The 20519-nt window shown below is 38.9% G+C and overlaps 1 protein-coding gene across 2 annotated transcripts in view; it reads left to right on the top strand.

Moving 5' to 3' along the window:
- Positions 1-20519, top strand: part of CDH4 (cadherin 4) — a 643793-nt gene that overhangs the window by 575852 nt on the left and 47422 nt on the right. For both annotated transcript variants that reach the window (XM_026652873.1, XM_026652874.1), the window contains one exon: positions 853-990. In XM_026652873.1, the coding sequence (XP_026508658.1) occupies positions 853-990 (138 nt within the window). The remainder of the gene's footprint in view (positions 1-852; positions 991-20519) is intronic.

Raw genomic sequence — 20519 nt, 5'->3', positions numbered from 1 at the left:
TTTCTACATGGCAAATCCTATTCTCCAACGGGACTGAGGGCAATTCCATGAGGGAAAGTTCTCCCTTCTCTTTCAGCTCATCCCATGGTTTTCCATGAGAGAGGTCAGTTTCCCCCTTCCAGGTTATCAAAAGTGAAGTGATTATAAAAATATTATTTACTCTTCCATGTTTATGCTATGTGTTTCCTTTTTATTTTTCATTTGTGTTGGACAATGAAAACAGACTAGTTGTTTGCACTTTTATTTATAGTCATTTCACTTTCTGCTTCTCATGAAATAGCATGTGGTGGCAACATTTAGGTTTCAAACCCTGCAGAAGAATGATTGACTCCCAAAAACCAATTGTGATTGAGTTTTACCTCTGTTCAAGTGTGTAATGAAAATATTTCTTCTAATCCTAGGTTTTATAAAGCCAATTTATCAGAGCTAGTTGGAAAATTGAGGGGGAAGAGGTTCCCTGTGGAAAATTTCAACAAACATTAAATGTTTTGTTTTCAGCAAAACTTTCAGTGGAAAAACTTCACCTTTCTGTCCAAAACTGAAAAAATGTCAGTTTTCAGTAGCCAAAAACTGCTAAAAAACTGAAAACTGTTTTCAGCCAAAAAAAGGCACTTTCTGACAAAGTGAAAATATTAAAAAAGCAGACACTTGCAAAACATTTTTGCTTAGTCAACTACCACATTTTTCATAAAAATAAAAAGTTTTGAAGGTAAATTTTGCCCAACCCTGTGACTGACATTTTGAGTCCAAATAACTCTTGGTATTCCTTTAAGCTACAAATGTGGGGGGTGGAATAACTCAAGACATATTATGGTATTTTGACACATAAATGGTATTTTTTTTCTCTTCCAGAAAGTTCAGCAGTACACAGTCATTGTTCAGGCTACAGATATGGAAGGAAATCTTAACTATGGTCTCTCAAACACAGCAACTGCAATCATTACGGTGACAGATGTGAATGACAACCCACCAGAATTCACTGCCAGCACTGTGAGTATCAATACATCAGCACAATGATGCATGCACACACAATGTGTTTGTAACTCATGGACATTTGATATCACTCGTCTCTGTTTGCTGGTTTGGCAGACAGAATAAAAACTTGATAAATAACTGTGTAACAAAGACTTTCAGAGGGAAAAAAGAGAGAGAGAGAGAGAGAGAGATTCCTGAACTAGCAACGCTGTTTGGCTACTAGTTTCACTGAGATACTGAAGAAACAAAGAATGTGGCCAGGATAGTGTCTACTTTCACTAAGGAGGTTGCAGTGGTGTCACAGCAAGTGGTTGTAGACACATCAGACTTTATTACTTATGAGCTAAACCCTGAACTATATTTTGTAGCTTGGATTAAATTTCAAAAGAAGAAATAAATAGTCTGAATGATAACACTTAGTCATCCATACGTATTTCACTGATAACTGTAACAGATGTCTTTGTTGTGCAGGCAGTAAATGCATTAAACCATAGTGCATCTGTTGTTAATTAGCTCAAAATCCTTCATATACTAGTGCAATATGTGTTTATCCAATTCTGCTCCAAGACCGTTGGTCTAACTTCTTTGACTGGGAAACATAAAGAGATTGCAGTGGACAAGGTAATGTAAGGAACGGGGGGTGGGAGATGAAAAGGTAATAAAAGAATTTAATTGATCTCTTTACCAAAAATAAATGCAGGAATTAATGATATATCAGGAACTCAGAGAAGTGCAGTATTCTGAATGTGTGTAATGATGTCATGCTGAAATAATGATAAATAATGAATTATTAGCTGTCAGTTGTTTACATTAGTAATAAGGTCAGCTATTAAGAAAAGCAAAGTTTCAGTTGCAAAGGAAAAATATGTCTCAAAATGCAACCAAAGCGCTAAAAAATCATCTTGAGCATCCTACTTGAACATCACTGAAGATATGGGAAACAGAGTCCAGAGAGATGGAACAGTGCCTTTTCTTCAGCACCACTTAAAGCCAAAATTGTACTGTGTATCATGTCACTGAGTGCTCTTGTAGATATATGGAGTTGGTTCATGCTACTTCTGTATGATACTGAATGATACTATTCTATAAGGTACATCAATATTTGTTAGCACAGAGCCAAACTCTGGCCTCAGTTACACCCATGAAACTCTGCTGAACTCATTGGGCTTCTACAGGTGTAACTGAAAGCACAATTTGGCTCATGATTCCAGACCTGCAAGGTGCTGAGTGTCGCAAAGAAGGTGCTGAGTTCCTTCATCTTCCACTGATGTTAGGGAAGAGAGCGTTTCACAGGCACCTGATGAAACTCAGAATTTGCCATGGAAGTAACTCAGCTTTCAGTATCTGAGATTGTTAGCCCAGAGCATACAGAGTATGGCTCACCATAGGGTGCGTGTGATGATGTTTGTCGTGGTAATACATTTAATGGGGTATTTTCCATTTAGTATATTAAAGAATGTATTTCGGCATATGATACATGCAGTTGTAGTAGAACCATAGAAAGCAGAGATGGATCATGGATTATCTAGTCCATTCTCCTGCCAGCGTAGGATTGCTTCCTCCTATACAATTTGTAGAGTCTTATCCAGTCTGGTTTTCAATATCCCAAGCAATGAGTCTTTCCACCACAAAAATATATGTGCCCCAGCATGCTAATGCTTTGGGGGAACCTTATGCTGCCAGGTAAATACTTCTTCCTCCTTAATTTGAGTGAAAAAGTGCTGACATCTAGTGGCCAAGTTGTTTAAGCACAGATGTGAATGTCTTCAAGATGTCTCAGAAAAACTGGTACTTGTCTCCAAATAAAGTTAATAGAGGAAATTTAAAGTGACTGGTAACTCCTTGGCTCGAACATTAACCATGTTATGAGTGACCATATGGCTCTGTTACAGTTTTCTGGAGGAAACCTTGTATTTATATTGTGAGACTTGTGAGATAAAGGAGCATATATTAAAAATCTTACCAAGACTTTATCCAGAACTGAATTTGACAGAGGGGAGCTCATGGAAAATTGCATTCAGGTAAATTCTGGGTATTTAAAGACTCAGCATGCATCAGATCCAGAAGGGATAAAAGCTACTAAGACAATTATCCATAGAATCAGGTTAAATGGATCAGAAAATTCTACTCTTCCCCTAAGCAGGAATGATTTGTACCATCATTTCTCTAATTTCAATCACTGAAGAAAGAGTTTTGCAAGGGCAAAAAGGCCCCTTTATACAGTACCAAGTGGGACTGTGCATAATTCATACCTGAGGATATTTTATAGTGATATTACCTCATGATTCTCTAGTAAATGTGATCTTTAATACTGTATCCTCCTGGGTATAGTAAAGATCCCATTCTGGTGGGTACAAAAATGCCATCTGATCTTTACCTTTGGCTGCCACAGGTAAAATCATCAGTCCGATAATTCTCATTAAACTTGAAGTGAACTGCTTTGCTCCCCCCGCCAACTCTGAAATGTATTCTTATGCCTCCCTTGTGCTTAAAAAAAAAAAAAAAAAAAAGCTTCCACTAAATCCACAGCTTCTTTAAGGGTAAGAAAGCATACCGTGCCTTTTAAAAGATATTTCTGCACTGAAATACAATCAAAAACAAAATAGGCTGAACAACTGAAATGGTGGTTTGCTCTTGGAAAGTTGCCAGATGAGAGGAAATCAAGGATGATATTCAGCGCAGAAACATACAAAAGCACACCCTATAGTGTTCCTAAATTACCTGTCATTCAAACTGGGTGGTTTTAGACTTAATAGTTGCTGGCTATAAATGTAGCCCAGGAGGACGTTGCAACATGCTGGTGTTACAGCTCATGTGTTCAGCAGCAGGAATTAATGTTACTATGTAAAATTTAACAACTGGAAAGGAGGAGAAAACCAACCACAGTGGTGGTCAAAAATCAGGCAAATTGTCTGCTTGTAAGACTGATTTTACTATAAATATATATCAGATGAAGTTTTAGACCCAAGTGACAGATTTATGCATGTCAGAATTACACACCAAGGCCAAAAAAGGTTATATTATATTATGATCAAAAAAGGTTTTGGTTAAAGAGCACCAAAAAAGATTCACAGCTGCACTGTCATAAAAGCTTTGTGCTAGATGTGGAATGAAAGAGAAGTAGTAAAGTCAGGCAAGAGCTGTTTAAAACTATAAAGTGAAAATGGTATGATAAAACCCAGAAACGATTGGTTTCTAAGTTAATACCGGACCAAAGTACTTATCATATCCCTTAATATATCACCTGGAAGACAAAGGAGAGAGGGTCTGTAGAATGATGAGAAAAAAAGAACCTTGCCTTCTCTTGTAAAGGGTTCTGAAGCCATATGGGAGAGGGATTTGCCATCTCCAGGAGGAATGAACTCTTTAACTAGCATATTCGTCATTGTTGAGGACAGCCTACCCTACCTGCTTCTCTTGTATCTTATCTCGCATTGTGGCAGCAGAAAGCAGCTGGCAGTGGGTGTGCATCATGTTGGATGCTTCTGCGTTTGGAACAGCCAGATCTACACTGAAACAATATGGCACCTCGTGCACCTATTGATCTTCTTAGATAGAATTGAGCCAAGGCATTACTGGGTAACTACGTTTTTAATGCACTGGAGCTGTGCAGTACCATGAGCTGCTGAAAACTCTTCTGACCAAGGGATGGATATTTGCAACCCATTCTTTTTTCTAAAATGTTTTTCGTGTGAATTTAGTGCTTGCGAAAGGTTAACAGAATTAGCCCTAGGGATTAAAGTTTTCTGTCTGCAAAAGATGTAAGGGAACAGCACTGGCTGTTGTAACGTTCTCCATGTTGCCTGAACAATGTGCATCGCCCAGTCCTGGATGGTTCTCTGCTAGGGATCAGAGGGTTTTTTAATTTTCTTGCTCAGTCAGTCTTTGTCCCTTCTGATTGGAGTGCCAACAAAGGTAGCAATTAGACCCAATTCTAGTAGTGGTTTTTGTGATATATGGATAGCTGTCTATTGGGAGCCATTGGTCGGATCCTCAGCTGGAATAAATTGTCTTAGTTTCACTGAAATCAACTGAACAAGACTGAAAAGGTCCAGTAGGGAGTTTTACCAGGACAATTGACACAAAGACAGTTGCAGTAAACTGAGATATTGCAATCAATGTACAGTATAAGCTCAGTTATCCAAACTTCCTGTTATCTATAACAAGGTCATATTCCCTGAGATATTTTAATTATATGTAAAATTCCCTATATTATCCCAGACCTTTATTATCCCCACTTATCCAGTATCCTTCATGATCAGAAACGTTACAATTGTAATGCATTTCCACAGGACCTTAACTATGCCTCTGGCCAGACTCTCCTCTCAGATACGGGAGGTGCATTGAATCATGTCACAGAAATTATCATTGATTCTGGGAATGATAAATTGATGAGTGCTGTGTTTCTGAATTGGGATTTGGGAGCACAATGTTGGCTAGTCCCAGGTGTATGTAAATCACTGAAATGGTTGGATTTTCAAAGACAACACTATTTGCCCACTGAAAAACTGGATTTAATTACAATGCAATCTATAACTACATACTGGACAGGATGCCTTTCTGCCGTTCTATCCATGACACAGTTAATAGCCATCCAAGGGTTTCCACTTTAAGTAAGTAAATGCTTAATCAGAGAGGAGGGGAAGTAAAGGGAGTTCCATGCCCACACTCCACTCACATGAAGTCTATTTTTATCATATTCAATCAGGAACAATCAGGCACAAAGTGGAGATGCAGATGAATTTGCATGATCAGACTTCTGTGACTTAAATGTTAATTAAAAGTTATTTTAAATTTGCCTACTGTGCAGAACTTGTTTTTATAGTAGCCCATGGAAAGGAAATATTATTTAGCAAGGCTGAAGTGCTCATGATTAGCAGAGCTGTGGATTCTTGGGGAAACTTGCCTTACAATCAAGATGTTCTTTAGGAGGGAACATAGAGAAAGAGAGAAACTGGGCTATTCCAGTTCTCTAAGCTCCTGAGTCTTATTTAAAGCTACTTTAAAATTTGCCCTTTGGCACTGCTTTAAGAATCTGCTCTTCCAGTGCTGAATCCAAAGCAGAAAGGAGCATATTTGAAGGGGATGCCTCTGGAACCATTTTCCTTTCAGTGCTCGCTCTCTAATCGTAGCCCTGATTACAATTTGGGGGGGCTGCCCGCACACCAAATCGGCCTGTCTCCTGTGCAGGTGTGCAAAAAAGAAAAGGGAATGGGCACAAAGAACTTCTCCCACTTTGCATGCCCTGCTTAGGCACCGTTCACAGTGGGAATCCTTGTACTCGGGGAACACAAGGACTGTTATAAGGGCTTGTCTACACAAGCAAGTTATTCTGGAATAAGGTAGGATGTGAATTCAAAGCAGAAAGAGCTATTCTGGAATAACACCAACAAGCCCTCAGGTAAGTACGATGAACACTGCTATCTTCTGCAAAACGGGCAGGACAGAGAGCAGGGCATGGCCCAATCCCACTCTGCTTTGAGCAGAAGAGTTGGCTAGCTGTAGAAGGGAATGCATACATATTCATTACCAGTGCACTGAAACATCTCATTGGAAAAAAAACAGTCTCTGGCAGTTCTGCCAAATTGACTGGGAGATTTTTCACATGGATATTTAATTAATGGCTTGAGATTGGAATCATATCAGGCTGCTAAGTAACATTATGTTAGTAACCTGTTTTTCACACTTGGCTGAAGCAATCAGATCAATCAAATGTCAAGTACGACTGATGGCAAAAAGAGAGATCTGAATCAAAAAGGCAGCCATGTGGTCTGTTAGGGCAGAGAACGGTGAACCAGCAGACCTACCTTTTGTTTTTTGGCTCTGCTACTGACTCACTGTGTGACCTTGGTCTAGTCAGTTAATATGTGTGCCTGAGTTCCCCATTTGTAAAATAGGGATAACGACACTTACCTAACTCTGAAGTGATGGTTCAGGACACTGACCAGTGCATCTCATCCTAAAGAGTAGTCTGCCCCAGACTGGGATGGTAGAAAACAGTTGTGTCCATACTTGGAAAAGATTTAGGGCCTAGATATTCAGAACAACGTGCCTTATTTGCCAGTGCTTATACCATGACTGCATGTGCCATTGTGGTGCAGCCCTCTATGTGGCCATTTGCATATGCATTCACCATGATTGCATGTCAACTGTTCAGAAAATGCGGGACTAAATTTGGGGATCGATTTTAAAATAATAATAAATGATAATAATGTATATCACCAAAGTGGCACCAGCACAACTTGGAAACAGTTATCACAAGAGACAAAAATGAAGATAGAGGTGAACAGCACAGATCAAAGCTGGCAAGGAAAAAGACCTTCTGTCATCATGAAGAAATCTACATTATTGCACTGATTTCACTGCTCTACAGCCAAAATGCTTCTGAAATAAATGTAGTCAAACTTTACTAATTCTGGGTCACTGAGAACGAAAACAATGCTTAAAATTGTTGATTGGCTCTAGTTTTCAAGATATGCTATTGGGTCAGTATATACGACCCTTTACTTGGGAATGGCGGAGGATAAGTGAGTTATAAAGGGAAGGGATCTCAATTTAAACCAGAAATGACTAAAATACATCTTTGACTGGATCTATGAATAAATCTATGGCTGGGTTTGGACAGTACTTGCTTTTTAGGCAAAACAATGAATGATGCAATCTGAAGCTGGTATTGCGTCATACATGATATGAATTGCATCATGTTATTCCTAGAAGTCATGGATGATGCAATCATAACGAAGCTTACATCACTCTGCTGAACAAATTGCCCTATATCAGCTCTAGAAATCATACAGTGTTGTGCTCTCTTATTTGTCAGTGTTTGATTTTGCAAAGGGACACATTTCTGTTTAGCCAAAGTGAGCAGAGATGCCTCGTACTTGTGTGAACAGTGCAGATAACTTCTGCTATGTTTGTGGTGAAGTGACTTTTGCATCACAAAAGCGCAGTATAACCACTATGGTTAAGAAAGCCTATCACCTTTATTTTGGCTGCAAAATTGGAGATCAGGACAAGAGGTGGGCCCCACACATATGCTGCAACACTTGTGCAACAAATCTTCGCCAGTGGTTGAACAGGAAAAGGAAATCTATGCCTTTTGCAGTGCCAATGATTTGGAGAGAGCCAACAGATCATACCAGCAATTGTTACTTCTGCATGGTGCCTCCAGTTGGGAAAGGTGTGTCAAAGAAGAAAAAGTGGACTGTGCATTATCCAAACATTCCATCAGCTATACGCCCAGTACCCCACGGAGAAGGACTGCCGGTTCCTGATGCACCAGAATCATTCTCACTTGAGTCAGATGAGGAAGAGGAAGAGGATGAAACTTCTGGTCCTGAACCATCAATGTCACAGGACCCACATTTTCTCCCATCCTCCTCCTCTGAACCACACCTCATAACACAAGGTGAACTGAATGACCTTGTCAGGGATTTGGAACTACCCAAGAGTAAGGCAGAGCTGTTGGGCTCCAGACTACAGCAGTAGAATCTCCTGGCAGGTGATGTTAGGGTTTCCATGTTCCGTGACCGTCAAAAGGATCTTGTCCCATTCTTCTTCATGGAAGGTGATCTTGTAGCCTGCAACAACATCGATGGTGTGATGGCAGCCATTCACGATCCAGATGAGTGGAGACTGTTCATTGGTTCATCGAAGACGAGTCTTAAAGCTGTTTTACTGCATAATGGCAATGTTTTGCCATCAATTCCAGTTGGTCATGCAGTCCATATGAAGGAAACCTATGACAACATGAAACAACTTTTGAGGTGCATAAACTATGACCAACATCAGTGGCAGCTTTGTGGCGATTTGAAGGTTGTTGCTCTCTTGCTTGGTCTGCAGACTGTATACACAAAGTACTGCTGTTTTGTCTGTGAATGGGATAGTCGTGCAAGAGATTCCCACCACTCCGACAGTCATTGGAGCCTGGGAGGAAAAGTGTTCAGCATCCACCACTTGTTGAATCAAGGAAGATTTTGTTACCACCCTTACACATCAAGCTGGGTCTGATGAAGAACTTTGTCAAGGCCATTGACAAAACACAAGCAGCTTTCAAGTACCTCCGTGGAAAATTTCCAAGGTTAAGTGAAGCTAAGATAAAGGAAGGTGTCTTTGTTGGTCCTCAGATTCATGAACTTCTTCGAGATGATGCATTTGACCATGCACTGCGTGGCAAGGAAAAGACGGCATGGAAAGCCTTCCAGTTAGTGGCAATAAATTTTCTCGGAAACAACAAGGCAGACAACTACAGGTTGTTGGTGGAAAACCTCCTCAAGGCATACAAAAGCCTTGGTTGCAACATGTCACTAAAGATACATTTTTTGCACTCTCATCTAGATTTTTTCCCACCGAACTGCGGAGCAGTGAGCGACGAGCACGGCGAGCGATTTCACCAGGACATTGCAACAATGGAGAAACGCTATCAGGGCAAATGGAGCCCATCAATGCTTGCAGACTATTGCTGGACAGTGACAAGAGATGCTCCATTTAATGAATACAAGAGACAAGCCAAGAAGCGCCGAGTAGACACTGAATAGGACTAAACTATGTACATAATAGTTTTTTGCCTTTTGTTTCATAATAAATTTTATTTATATAACCCTTTTGCTGATTTTTAAAGTGTTACATAAACAGGACAGGTGAAATATTATCATGTAAAGCAACCATAAACCCATGAAAAGACCTAGGTTTACAATTTATGATTAAAACTCTACTATCTACACAATATACATAGACATAAAATGTAAAAACTTAAATATCTTAGAAACAGTAGCCAATCAGTTGTTTTAATTGTCATATTTGAATTCAGCACATCAAAATACATAATAAATAGCACATTTTATCTCTGAAGCAGACAACTTCTCAAAAATTGTAGACCAGTGTTTATAGATAAAAGCTAACAAGGGAGTTCTATAAGGTTCTGCCAATGAGATTTATTATTAAAAATCAATTGCGTTTTCATGGAAAATCCCAGCTAATTGTTGTCTTCGACTCATTTTTCACTCAAAATGAAGTTGGAACAAAGTACACTGTAAAGTATATGCAGTCACAGAGCTGTCATCTTATAACCTAAGTAAATGACTGTATTCAAGTGAATGCAGTATGCCCAGGTGGTTAGGCTGCTACCAGAATATATTCTTAATCTCCTGCGCATTTCAATTAAATATACAAACAATGAAGTCTAGAAACTGCAAATCAGGTTAGTTCTTCTGAATAAGAATTTAGTGCTTTTAAAGGGAAATGGACTTTCTGCCCTTAATTATATTCCAGGTGCCCCTGAAAACCTTTGTCATAAATAATTAATTAGAGCCAGGGTGTTGGTCCAGAAGTAACAGCAGCAAAAGGAGAGAGTGGACTTGCTGGTCAAAAATGTGCTTTTTCGCTCCTCTTATCTGACATACAGCCTTGCCTGGCCAACTTTGGACTAATGCCAATAGGATATCTTTATTGTTGATTAAAAAGAGGTTTTAAGAAGTTCTTTAAATCCAGGTCTGCACAATAGCTTTCATATTGGCACACTGGCTTTTTTGGGGACAGTTAGAGATGCACCCTATCAGGGTTCCCTCCCAACTCTGAACTCTGGGGTACAGATGTGGGGACCCACATGAAAGAACCCCTTAACTTATATTCCACCAGCTTAGGTTAAAAACTTTCTCAAGGCACAAATTCCTTTTCTTGTCCTTGGACGGTATTGCTGCCATCACCAAGTGATTTAAATAAACATTCAGGGAGGGGCCACTTGGAGCCCTATCTCCCACAAAATATCCCCCCAAGCCCTTTCGCCCCCTTTCCTGGGGGGGCTTGAGAATAATATATCAACCAATATCTGTCAGAATCACACCTGCAAAATCAGGATGGAAGATAACTTTACAGGGTAAATAAAAAGATTTAAAACACAGAGGATTCCCCTCTAGGCTCAACTTCAAAGTTACAAAAACAGGAATAACCCTCCCTCTTAGCATAGGGAAAATTCACAAGCTAAAACAAAAGAGAATCTAACACATTTCCTTGCTATTACTTACAATTTCTGTAATTTTTAGATGTATCAGTTAGGATCTTTTTAGGAGCTGGGTTACCTGCTTGGTCTCTCTCTTTGTCCCAAGAGGGAACCAACAAAAAGAACACAAACAAAACCTTCCTCCCTCTCCCCCCCCCCCAGATTTGAAAGTATCTTCTTTCCCCATTGGTCCTTCTGTTCAGGTGCCAACTAGGTTAATTGAACGGATTAACCCCTTACAGGTAAGTGATTCTGTACCTCTGGCCAGGAGGGATTTATGTTACTGCATACATAAAGGCTGTTACCCTTCCCTTTATATTTATGACAGACCCAAACCAAAACCCCAGGTCTGACCACCAAAGCTTTGGAAATCTGAAGCATATACTGATCTGACCTGCACTGATGTTCCCACCTTTTTTATAGAATGAACAAAACTCCATAAATCAATACAAATTTTGGAACTTGGGTCCACTTCCTCTGACACCCTTAGGAAAGCATTTAGTTTGTCCAGGCAACGCCTCACCCACCTCAGACTGTGGTTGCTGAGCATAGGGTTCATGGGCAGGAACCTGGAGTAACGCGGGGGCCTGGGTTCCCCTATTGGCCACTGGGAAAGTGGCACAGACTTGGAAATGGATCATCAGACTGCCAGAGACTGCAGATAGACAGTTTGGCCAATGTCCAGTGTCACAAAGAGGAATCACCCCAAGTTAAGAGAGAAAGACCAAGGGGTGCGCAACTGAAGGAGGGGGTGTCAGACTGGGGCAGTGCTAATCCCCAGATGAAGCCACAAGGTGGTGCCATAGCTATGAGTGCCTCCAAACTAATTAAAGTGATATAAGTGTAATGATCCCATTATACACGCACACAAACATCTGGTCTCCCTGATATATTTTCCTTACAAATAAAATCCTTTAATTGAAATCTAAATTCAGTGCCTTTTGGCTTGGTTATTTGTTTTTAGAATATTTATTGCCCAATTATTCCTAAATTAGATATCCAAGGTATTAAAAACTGGCTGCCATTTTGCTCCAGGAGCACTGATTCCTCACCACTATACTGAGCTTGGGTTACTAAGAGACAGTTCAAGGCTCTATTTAGCCTGATTCTGCCCTGTATCTAATTAGAATCAGATAGACTGTTCCCTGTAAATGGGTCAGTCACACAGCAAAACCATCAAATGTAATCTTGAGATTGGGCGGGGGGTGAGATAATTTTATTTCTTTTCATTTATACCTGCTCTGTGGTTAAAAGAAGAATTAAAATGAGGTCATTAAACTTTCCTTGGAGACAAACCCCAGACCTCAGTGGTAATATGATTAATCAAATGTAAAAGTGAAGCTACCCTCAATGAATATAACTCATTTTTATAAAATATCTAATTACTGTAACGTAGTCTGCTGCAGAAAAGAAAAGGGGAAAGAAATTAATTGCAATAACAATTCAGGAAGATAAAGTTTTTCTGAATTAGGTCTACGCAAGAAGCTAAATTGAGTTGATTAAGTAATTTTGGTTTCAGGAACACCCTTGATGGAAGTTGTTAATAATGAATTTTTCAGACCTTGGAGTTGTAAATTGCCAAAGACCAGTGCATTTAAAATTTGGAAATGACAAATTTCATTACAGATTTCAATTCCCTGTTGCACCCCTTCTCCCCCCCCAAAAAAGGCAGTAAAAAATGCTTGATTGATCACTCTTAAATTGGACCCATGTATTTCTTGGTTTAAAATCAAGAATAATGCAACCATCTCTTTCTACACTAGAAAGCACAGTTTTGGCCAATTAGAGTTACAATGCCGGACAGGAGGTAGAGCCCATGGCACTATTCATTCCCTGCTTCACAACACATAAGTAGTCGAAAGCCAAAAATTACAACATAACCTCAGTGAATGGATACATCATAAGTATGTGCTCAGCTGTAGTTTACAACACTAAGAGCTTTTCTGTCCTCTCAGTGCCTGTATCTAATTCCCATGAATGGGAATGAACTGCATGCACGTACCCCTAGTAACACACAATAATCTGTTGGGGATGTTTGATATTCTAGCATGATGGTTTTTGTTGGCTCATGCAACATATTCAATATTATCAACCTGCTCACTAAAGCTGTATATTGAAGTGATCATACACATTCTATATAGTATAGTTTCACCACATCAGCTCTCACATTATCTTGTCATAGACCATTTGTCATGAGCTATTTCATTTGCAACATCTGGCTGTGTTACATCTCCTACTGTGATAGCTCATTTAATAGTGTCTCATCACAATTTTCCTTCTCCATTTAATATATATATATGGGATCTGGAGTAAGAAACCATAAAACCATACCCTTGTAATATGCATTATGTAATAATGTGGATGAAATGTCCAGAGTGTAAAAAAGATGCCAGTGCCAAAGTGCAATGAGATGTAACATTACCAGTTGTTGCCGACAAAATGTCCACAATTAAATTAAATGATCTCCACCCTACCTACATTGAGTGGTAAATCTTGAGGCAAAACACCAGTGTTCTCCATCCAACTGATGTGTATCAACTAGACACCACTACCACAGCCCGTGGTGCATTCTTTCTATCAAAAAATAGCTTTTGAGAAAGTTTCATTGGAGGAATAAAGCCAATATTTCCTGCTGGATCTCAGAACTCCAAATCATAGGGATTTTCAAAAATAGGGATTTAGACCCCAATTCAGCAAAGCGTTTATTCACATGCTTAACTTTAGGTGTGTGCTTAAATCAAATTAACTTCACTGGAATTTAAGCATGTTTTAAAGTACTTTGCTGAATGTGATGGAGTTACTTATATGCTTAAAGTTAAGCATGTGCTTACATGTTTTGGGTGTAAATTGGCATGGCTCCTCTAAAGCATTAGAGAGAAGTCAGTTTACACCAGCTGAGGATCTGGACATGCAAAATACGTAGCTACATTCAGCTGTCCATTCAATTATCCATTTTGCACATGCACATTTATATTTTGTGTATGTGTAACTTAGACATCTGTTTTTAGAACCTTGACCCAAAGTGTTGGCATGGCCTGGAAATTTGGGTCACAAATTAGGATTCTTAAAATCTTAATTTCTTGAATGCCATATTATATGATTCTTCAGTAAATTTGGGGCAACATTTTCAGCTGGTCTCTGATTTTGTGCACCCAGTGTTTTGTGTGCAAATGAGGACTGCAAAACTGGACACATTTTGAGAACACAAAATAGTTGGGCCATTAAATGCTCAAGTTGCTTATGCAAAACCTTTGTTTGCACACCAAAGAGATGCACAGGTTTTGTGCATATGTTCAACTGCATGTATTAAGTTAGGCTCACCAGATCAAAAGACAGGTGTGAAACTTGCTTAATATATGCTACAACATTGATAGTTCATTAGACCTTCGATGAAAGGGTGAGTAAGCTATTGACCTGAATACAAATGCCTCTGAATGTTAGCAGGCTTTGTCACAGTTAGAAAATGATTTTCAAATGGGGTCAACAACTCAGATCTTAATTCAATACCCCTTGTACTTCCAACTGTCATAGTTTTTTAAATATTGCTTTGCAGTTTAACCACAGAGCAGCTGAGATTTCAGATGTTTTCTTCCCAAACTGTCTCATTTGATCAGTTTCAGGAGGACAGTATCAGCCTAATTTTCCTATTCAAAAATGCCATGCAGCCCTCACCTGGACCTCTTTTTTAATCTACCTTCAGCATCAATCCATAATTAGGAATTTTGAAAAAGACTGTATCTCTTGTGATTTTATGATTCATTGTTTTATATCCTTTATATTCCACCGTGCCTGGCTCCTTTGCTTTGTAAACCAGGGCACCACACTAAAATGTGCTGTAGCATTATAGGCCTAGATTTGACACAACTGACGGAACACATTCAAGGCAAATACCCATTTGTAATAGATTATTTTAATAATTCTGATTGGAGTTTGAGAAATCTGGATGCATATAGTAAATCCATAGTCTTAAAGGGCTAAAAATGAATCTTCTCTTTCTGAAATATGCTAACTTCTTTGGCTGGGCTTTTAAAAAAAAAAAATCTTCAACATCCTGTTGACCTAGTATTAAAACCTAACTGGCCTAAAAAAGTTGCTTCCCAAGGATGCCATTATAAGAGGATAGATAGTCAGAATTCTGTTAAGCACATTTCAGTTATAAAATCTTCAGTGACATACTTAAATAAAATAACTTAGCAAAGGATTTAGTAGTGCTGTGACTTTTCTTTTATCAAATATTTCTAACTGTCCAGGATGCCTTAACATTTCCCAATTGCAGTGAAAAGGGTCAGAACACACAGTACAGGAAGAATTAGAAATGGAGAGGACTTTCAAAAGGTTTCACATGACTTTTTTAAGTACGCTAGAACTTTTCAAACTGTTCAGCTTTACGCAATAATAAAGTAATCTAACTGCAAAAGAGAAAGTACCATTCTCCTGGCACCAAGCATCAGATACACGTACGATCACACGCACCCCAGACACAACACACACAGCCTTCCTCTCTTCTGTTTCCTCCCTATCTCTTCCAATGTAGCTGTGTGTGTGTCTCTCTCTCTTTCTCAGAAAAGACCCAGTCCTCGTCCTCCTTTTCTTTCTAGTCCTCTCTCTCTCTCTCTCTCTCGTTCTCATTCCAAGGTCCATTCATTATTTGCCATTTATTTTATCTATTTATTTATTCTTTACTATTCCACATTACTCTAAGTAGCCAGGCCTTCATGTTTACTATTGTTTTACCCCTTATATTAGCCACTCCATCAAAACATTGACTTAATTTCCTTACATTCACTTTATGTTTGCATTTTGCAGCTGGGCCTACATTTTTTTTCTGCTGCATGTTGGTACACTAATTTTTTTGTAGCAACAAGCAAATAGTGATAATCATCTTGGCACTGATTCAGGAAAAGCATGTGTTTAAGTCCCTATAACATCAATGGGACCTAAGGATGTGCTTTACTTTTACCTTGTGTTTAAGTGCCTTTCTTGGACAGAGATACTTCACTGAATTGGGGGGCTCTATCAATAAACAGCAGATTTTATGGATTTTCCGGTCTAGTATTGCTGTACAGTTCCAGTCATAAAAAAAAAAATTCCATATGCGAATTCTGAAACTAATCTGGAAACAACAGAGTTTTCCATTGCAGTATGGAATATGGTTGAGAAGAAATCACCATGCAGACTGATTGAGCCTTGCTACAGAGGAAACTTGTTATAAATCTCAATACTAGGATTATGGTGTAGATGAAAAATTCAATTCCGGTACTCTTAAATGTCTTCCTTTCCCAAATAGCTGCCTTCAGATCCCAAAGGTACATGAACAGTTTTTATATGCCTTAAAATCGGAAAAAAATAAATTAAAAACTCATTATGAGAGGTGGGCAGTTAATAAGAAAATCCTAAACTAGATTTATCAGCTTAAGGCCCTTCTTTGTGAAACTTTATTAAACTTGCATGAATTAAAACAGCTTGTTCTATACAAATTTCACCAAGAAGTACTGAGTCAGATCTATGGGGTGCATTTCAGTGGCTTGTGGTTTGAACTGTATCACTGAATCTTTGTCTGTCATAGTGGGTTTATATTCTAAATGGGGGGGGGAAGGTTTTGTAAAATCTGAGCAAATGAAGCATATTGATTTGCCACTTTAAGGTATAGGGAAGAAGAATAAGGTTTGGGGCCTGTTAATTATGCATTCCAACAAATTAGTAGAGTTCATCAGGTTTAAAATTGATTTAATGTAGTTAAAGGAGGATTTTCATGTTAGACTTATGTAAAAAGAAAGTTTGCATACAAATGACCAAAGCCCCAATTCAGGAAAGTATTTTACCATATGCTTAACTTTAAGCACAAGAATAGTCCTATTGACTTCAATGGGATGGCTTAAATGCCTAAAGTTAAGCATGTGCCTAAGTGCCTTCCTGAATTTGGGGGCCAGGTTCTGATCTCAGTTACACCAAAGCAAAAGTTATTCAACTGTGTAACTAGAATGGGAATCTGGCCCCAAAACATTCCTCTTTGATCATTTATTTCACCATGGTCCTGAGCACATGGGAAGCCAAGTCTCAGGAAGGTAAGTGCTTAATATAAATAATAATGGCAGAATCTGGACCTAATGCTGTATTTTGAAGAGCTTTGCTTATACCATCTGTTGCAAGGTGAAAGTCCCATTAGCACTTCTCCTGAGTCCAGGAGGATAAGATCCTGCAGCCACTACAGACAGAACTTTACAACCAGTTGTTACAGGGCTGGGTTATAACCCAGGGCTGTTTTTAATTCTGTTGATTTTTTTTTCTAGGGATGTAAAATCATTTTGGTTTCTCTTCTTTGAAATCAATGCATTGTGAAACTCTGAGGAGGAAATTGCTGACTGAAGTGTTGCTGAGCCAGCTGATCTGCAGCATTGCTTTACGGTGTTTAATGCAATTCATTTCCAGGCGTCATATCTTGTCGTTTGCTTCTCAACAGCTTGATGGCTATCAGAGAGCTATAAGGCAATGCATTGTGGTGATGGAGAGACTAACCTGGACTGACCTGAATGTGTGTGTAAACTAGGTACTTTAATTCATGATATTCTCAGGAGGCCGCTCTGGTCTAGGCCGCTGAGCACAGGTCCTGAGTTCCAATCCTGACGCAACCACTACCTTTCTGTGTGACCTTGGGCAAGTCACAGCCTCTCTGTGCTTCAGTTCAATGCAGGCTATAGTGTTTGCCTACCATTGTAAAGAAGTGCTATATCAGTGCAAAGAGTTAGTGCTATTTTACTTTATTAGCAGAATTAAGCTTTGTAGGTTTCTGTAGCCAGTTCCCGCAGTTTTAGCGTCTATGCCCTTATTTAAAAGGTAGCATTATTAATGAAACCTGACAAATATTCATCAGAAATGCACCCGTTTCTTTTTCATGCCATTTGTTCCTCAGGCAAGAAACAAATGTGGGTTAGACAAGAAAGCAAATGGACTGTTCAAGAGCTTCTCATCTAAACTTGAAAATAGAAGTCTCTGCTATCAGATCAGAATTTTAACATACACTGTTTCCATTGGATCTTGAGATAAGATCTTTTATTGTTGAGTACAACCGTTGTTAAAGGTCATTGCTGCAAAGGCTACATCATTTAGACTGGATGAGATCCCATTTTGGATAAATTCACAATTTTTCTTCCTAACAAGGTGATAGTATCAGGATTTGAATGTACAAGAGTGCCAGGTTACAGATTAAAGGCTTTTGTGTTCTAGAAGCCACGCTCTGCCAGACTTCGTGAGTTTCAGTGAGACATGAAAGTCCCCAAAGTCAAGTCGGTTGATTAAAGTAGTACTTTATAGCCTTTTAAATACAGATAACATACAACTTTCCTGCATGGGGTTAATGTAGAATTTTCTTTCTACAAGACTGTGCACCTTTCCAAGGACATAATTTTAATCTCTTTTTAAACCTTTCATGCGAACATTGTTAAAAGCTCCTTTGTGTTGTAAAGCATTTTTACTAAATGTATAAATGTATATGTGGGCTTCGTTTCATATGATATATTTATCCAGAAATGGTTATCTTGCAGCAAAGCAGTGTCTCAGTGTCATCATTTTCATAACATCTTTTCATACTGTAAAAAGAATGTAACATCTTAAGGATGAAAAAAATAACTTTTGTTATGAGAAATGCAAAGCTTTTAAAAAAAAAAAAAAAAGCCTTCCACCATTCTGTCCTCTTGTCTGTGAATCCTTGACAAGTACTCTAGGAGTCATTGATGCAAGGTTAAAACTGGATCCAAGCTTGGCTCTCTTGAATGTAAGAGTCTGAGATTACAGAAGTTCCATTTCTAGTGCTCAGAGCAAGGAGGATAGGATGTGCCATTCCCAAGAGCACATTTTCTTCTTTCCAAGTTCTTAGTTTGAACTTATGTTTCCTTATCCAAAGAGTTTCAGTTAAATGTAGTTGTTACTTGAGATTAAGGAAAGCAACACTAGTAAAGAACAACAGTGAAGTCAACAGCTCTCAGCAAGTCTGAGATCAAAACGGTTGCTGTCTCTGCACACAGTCAAGGGGTGGTCTTAGAAACTGAAAGGTGCTGTACTCAGAAAACAAAGTCATCCCACAGTCCAAGCTGCAAACACCCAGGCAGCATCAAACAGGGTCAGGGAATGGACTTGAACAATTGGAAGAAATGCTTAGCCCATTGGTGCTAGGCATATTGACATACTAGTGGGATCCTGCCAGCAAGCCCACTGAGTGAAAGAGAAATAGAAAAGATACCCTAAACATCTGTAAGTAAACAAATGAACCAATCTCTGACTAGTTTGTTTCTTTCCTAGCCTTTTTTTCCCCCTCTTTAAATTCTGTCACTCACTGTTCTCTTTATAAGCCCTAAATCAAGACACATTTGTAAATAAACAAGATGGTAGTATGCATACATAACACTTTTAATAGACCTTAGAACCTCACTCACAGGTGTCAGAGCTTTTCAGTCAGACGGGCATTTTAGTAGCACCAAATGGTGAAGATAAAGCTAGCACTTCCAGATCAGCCTTTAAAAGTTGGTGAGCTACCAAATCCATGTTCCTGAACATCATTAAAACAAGGCTGACTCCTGCAGATAATTAAAGAACATGTGGAGAGCAAATGTATCCAGCCCAAGTAATTCATTTCATAATGGGATATGTGACAGCTGGGCCAATGGAGCAAAACTACAAATTGGCAAGAATGGTATTGGACTTTTGCAGATTATGCATTGGAAGGCATTTGCCACATGGCCTATAACTAGTCTGATGTGTCATATGTACCCATGAAATGAATACTGAATTGATCCAAGTGAATACACACAGAAGTGTAGTGCAGTGTGTGTTTGCGCGAGAGAGACTGTAAGAATGAACACAAAAAGGAAAGGGAGTTTGCTGATTGGTCACTTGATGATAGGGTAGGCAGGAGGTGTTCAGTGGGCTACTCTTCAGGAGAAGGGCTGTTGAGCTAGGGGTAGCTAGAACACGATCAGTGTTAGAAAGAGAACACATACCACTGAGAAGGCCTTTAATAAAATCTGATTAACACTTTAAAATTGCAATATCTGCCCAATTTACACAAAAAATCTGATGTACATTACTTACAAGACTTGATCATCTTGTTCAAAATTTGGAGATTTAGGGCCAGGTTCTGATTATGGGGTGGTAAATTTAGAGTAACAATTTTGAAGCCATGTTGAGAGTTGCTCCAGATTTACACTGGCACAGAAATTGAGATCCCAATCTGCATAAAGACCAGAGTAGATAGGATAACTTGTGAACCTAGTGCAGTCATCCATACAGCAAATTATATTGAAAATTAAAGGTCAGAGAACTGATGGCAAGGCTTAAGAAAACAGCAATTAGGCTGCTAGGAAGAGAAGCAAAATTACTGGTAGTAGAAACAGAGAGAAAAAAATAGAGGATTATTGATCTAAATATCCAGTTGTCAGATAAAGAGTACAATTTGGAGTTGTTTTACTTCTCTGGGCTTTTCTGAGATGTAGAAGACTTATTTAATCCTAACAGTAAAAATGCAGGTGTATAAACATGGTATAGGAGCAGTCAA

The sequence above is a fragment of the Terrapene carolina genome, unplaced genomic scaffold (genome assembly GCF_002925995.2).
Source record: "Terrapene carolina triunguis isolate 2854851 unplaced genomic scaffold, T_m_triunguis-2.0 Scaffold130, whole genome shotgun sequence".
NCBI classification, from domain to species: Eukaryota; Metazoa; Chordata; order Testudines; family Emydidae; genus Terrapene; species Terrapene triunguis.
This window is presented reverse-complemented; position numbering and strand designations above follow the sequence as displayed.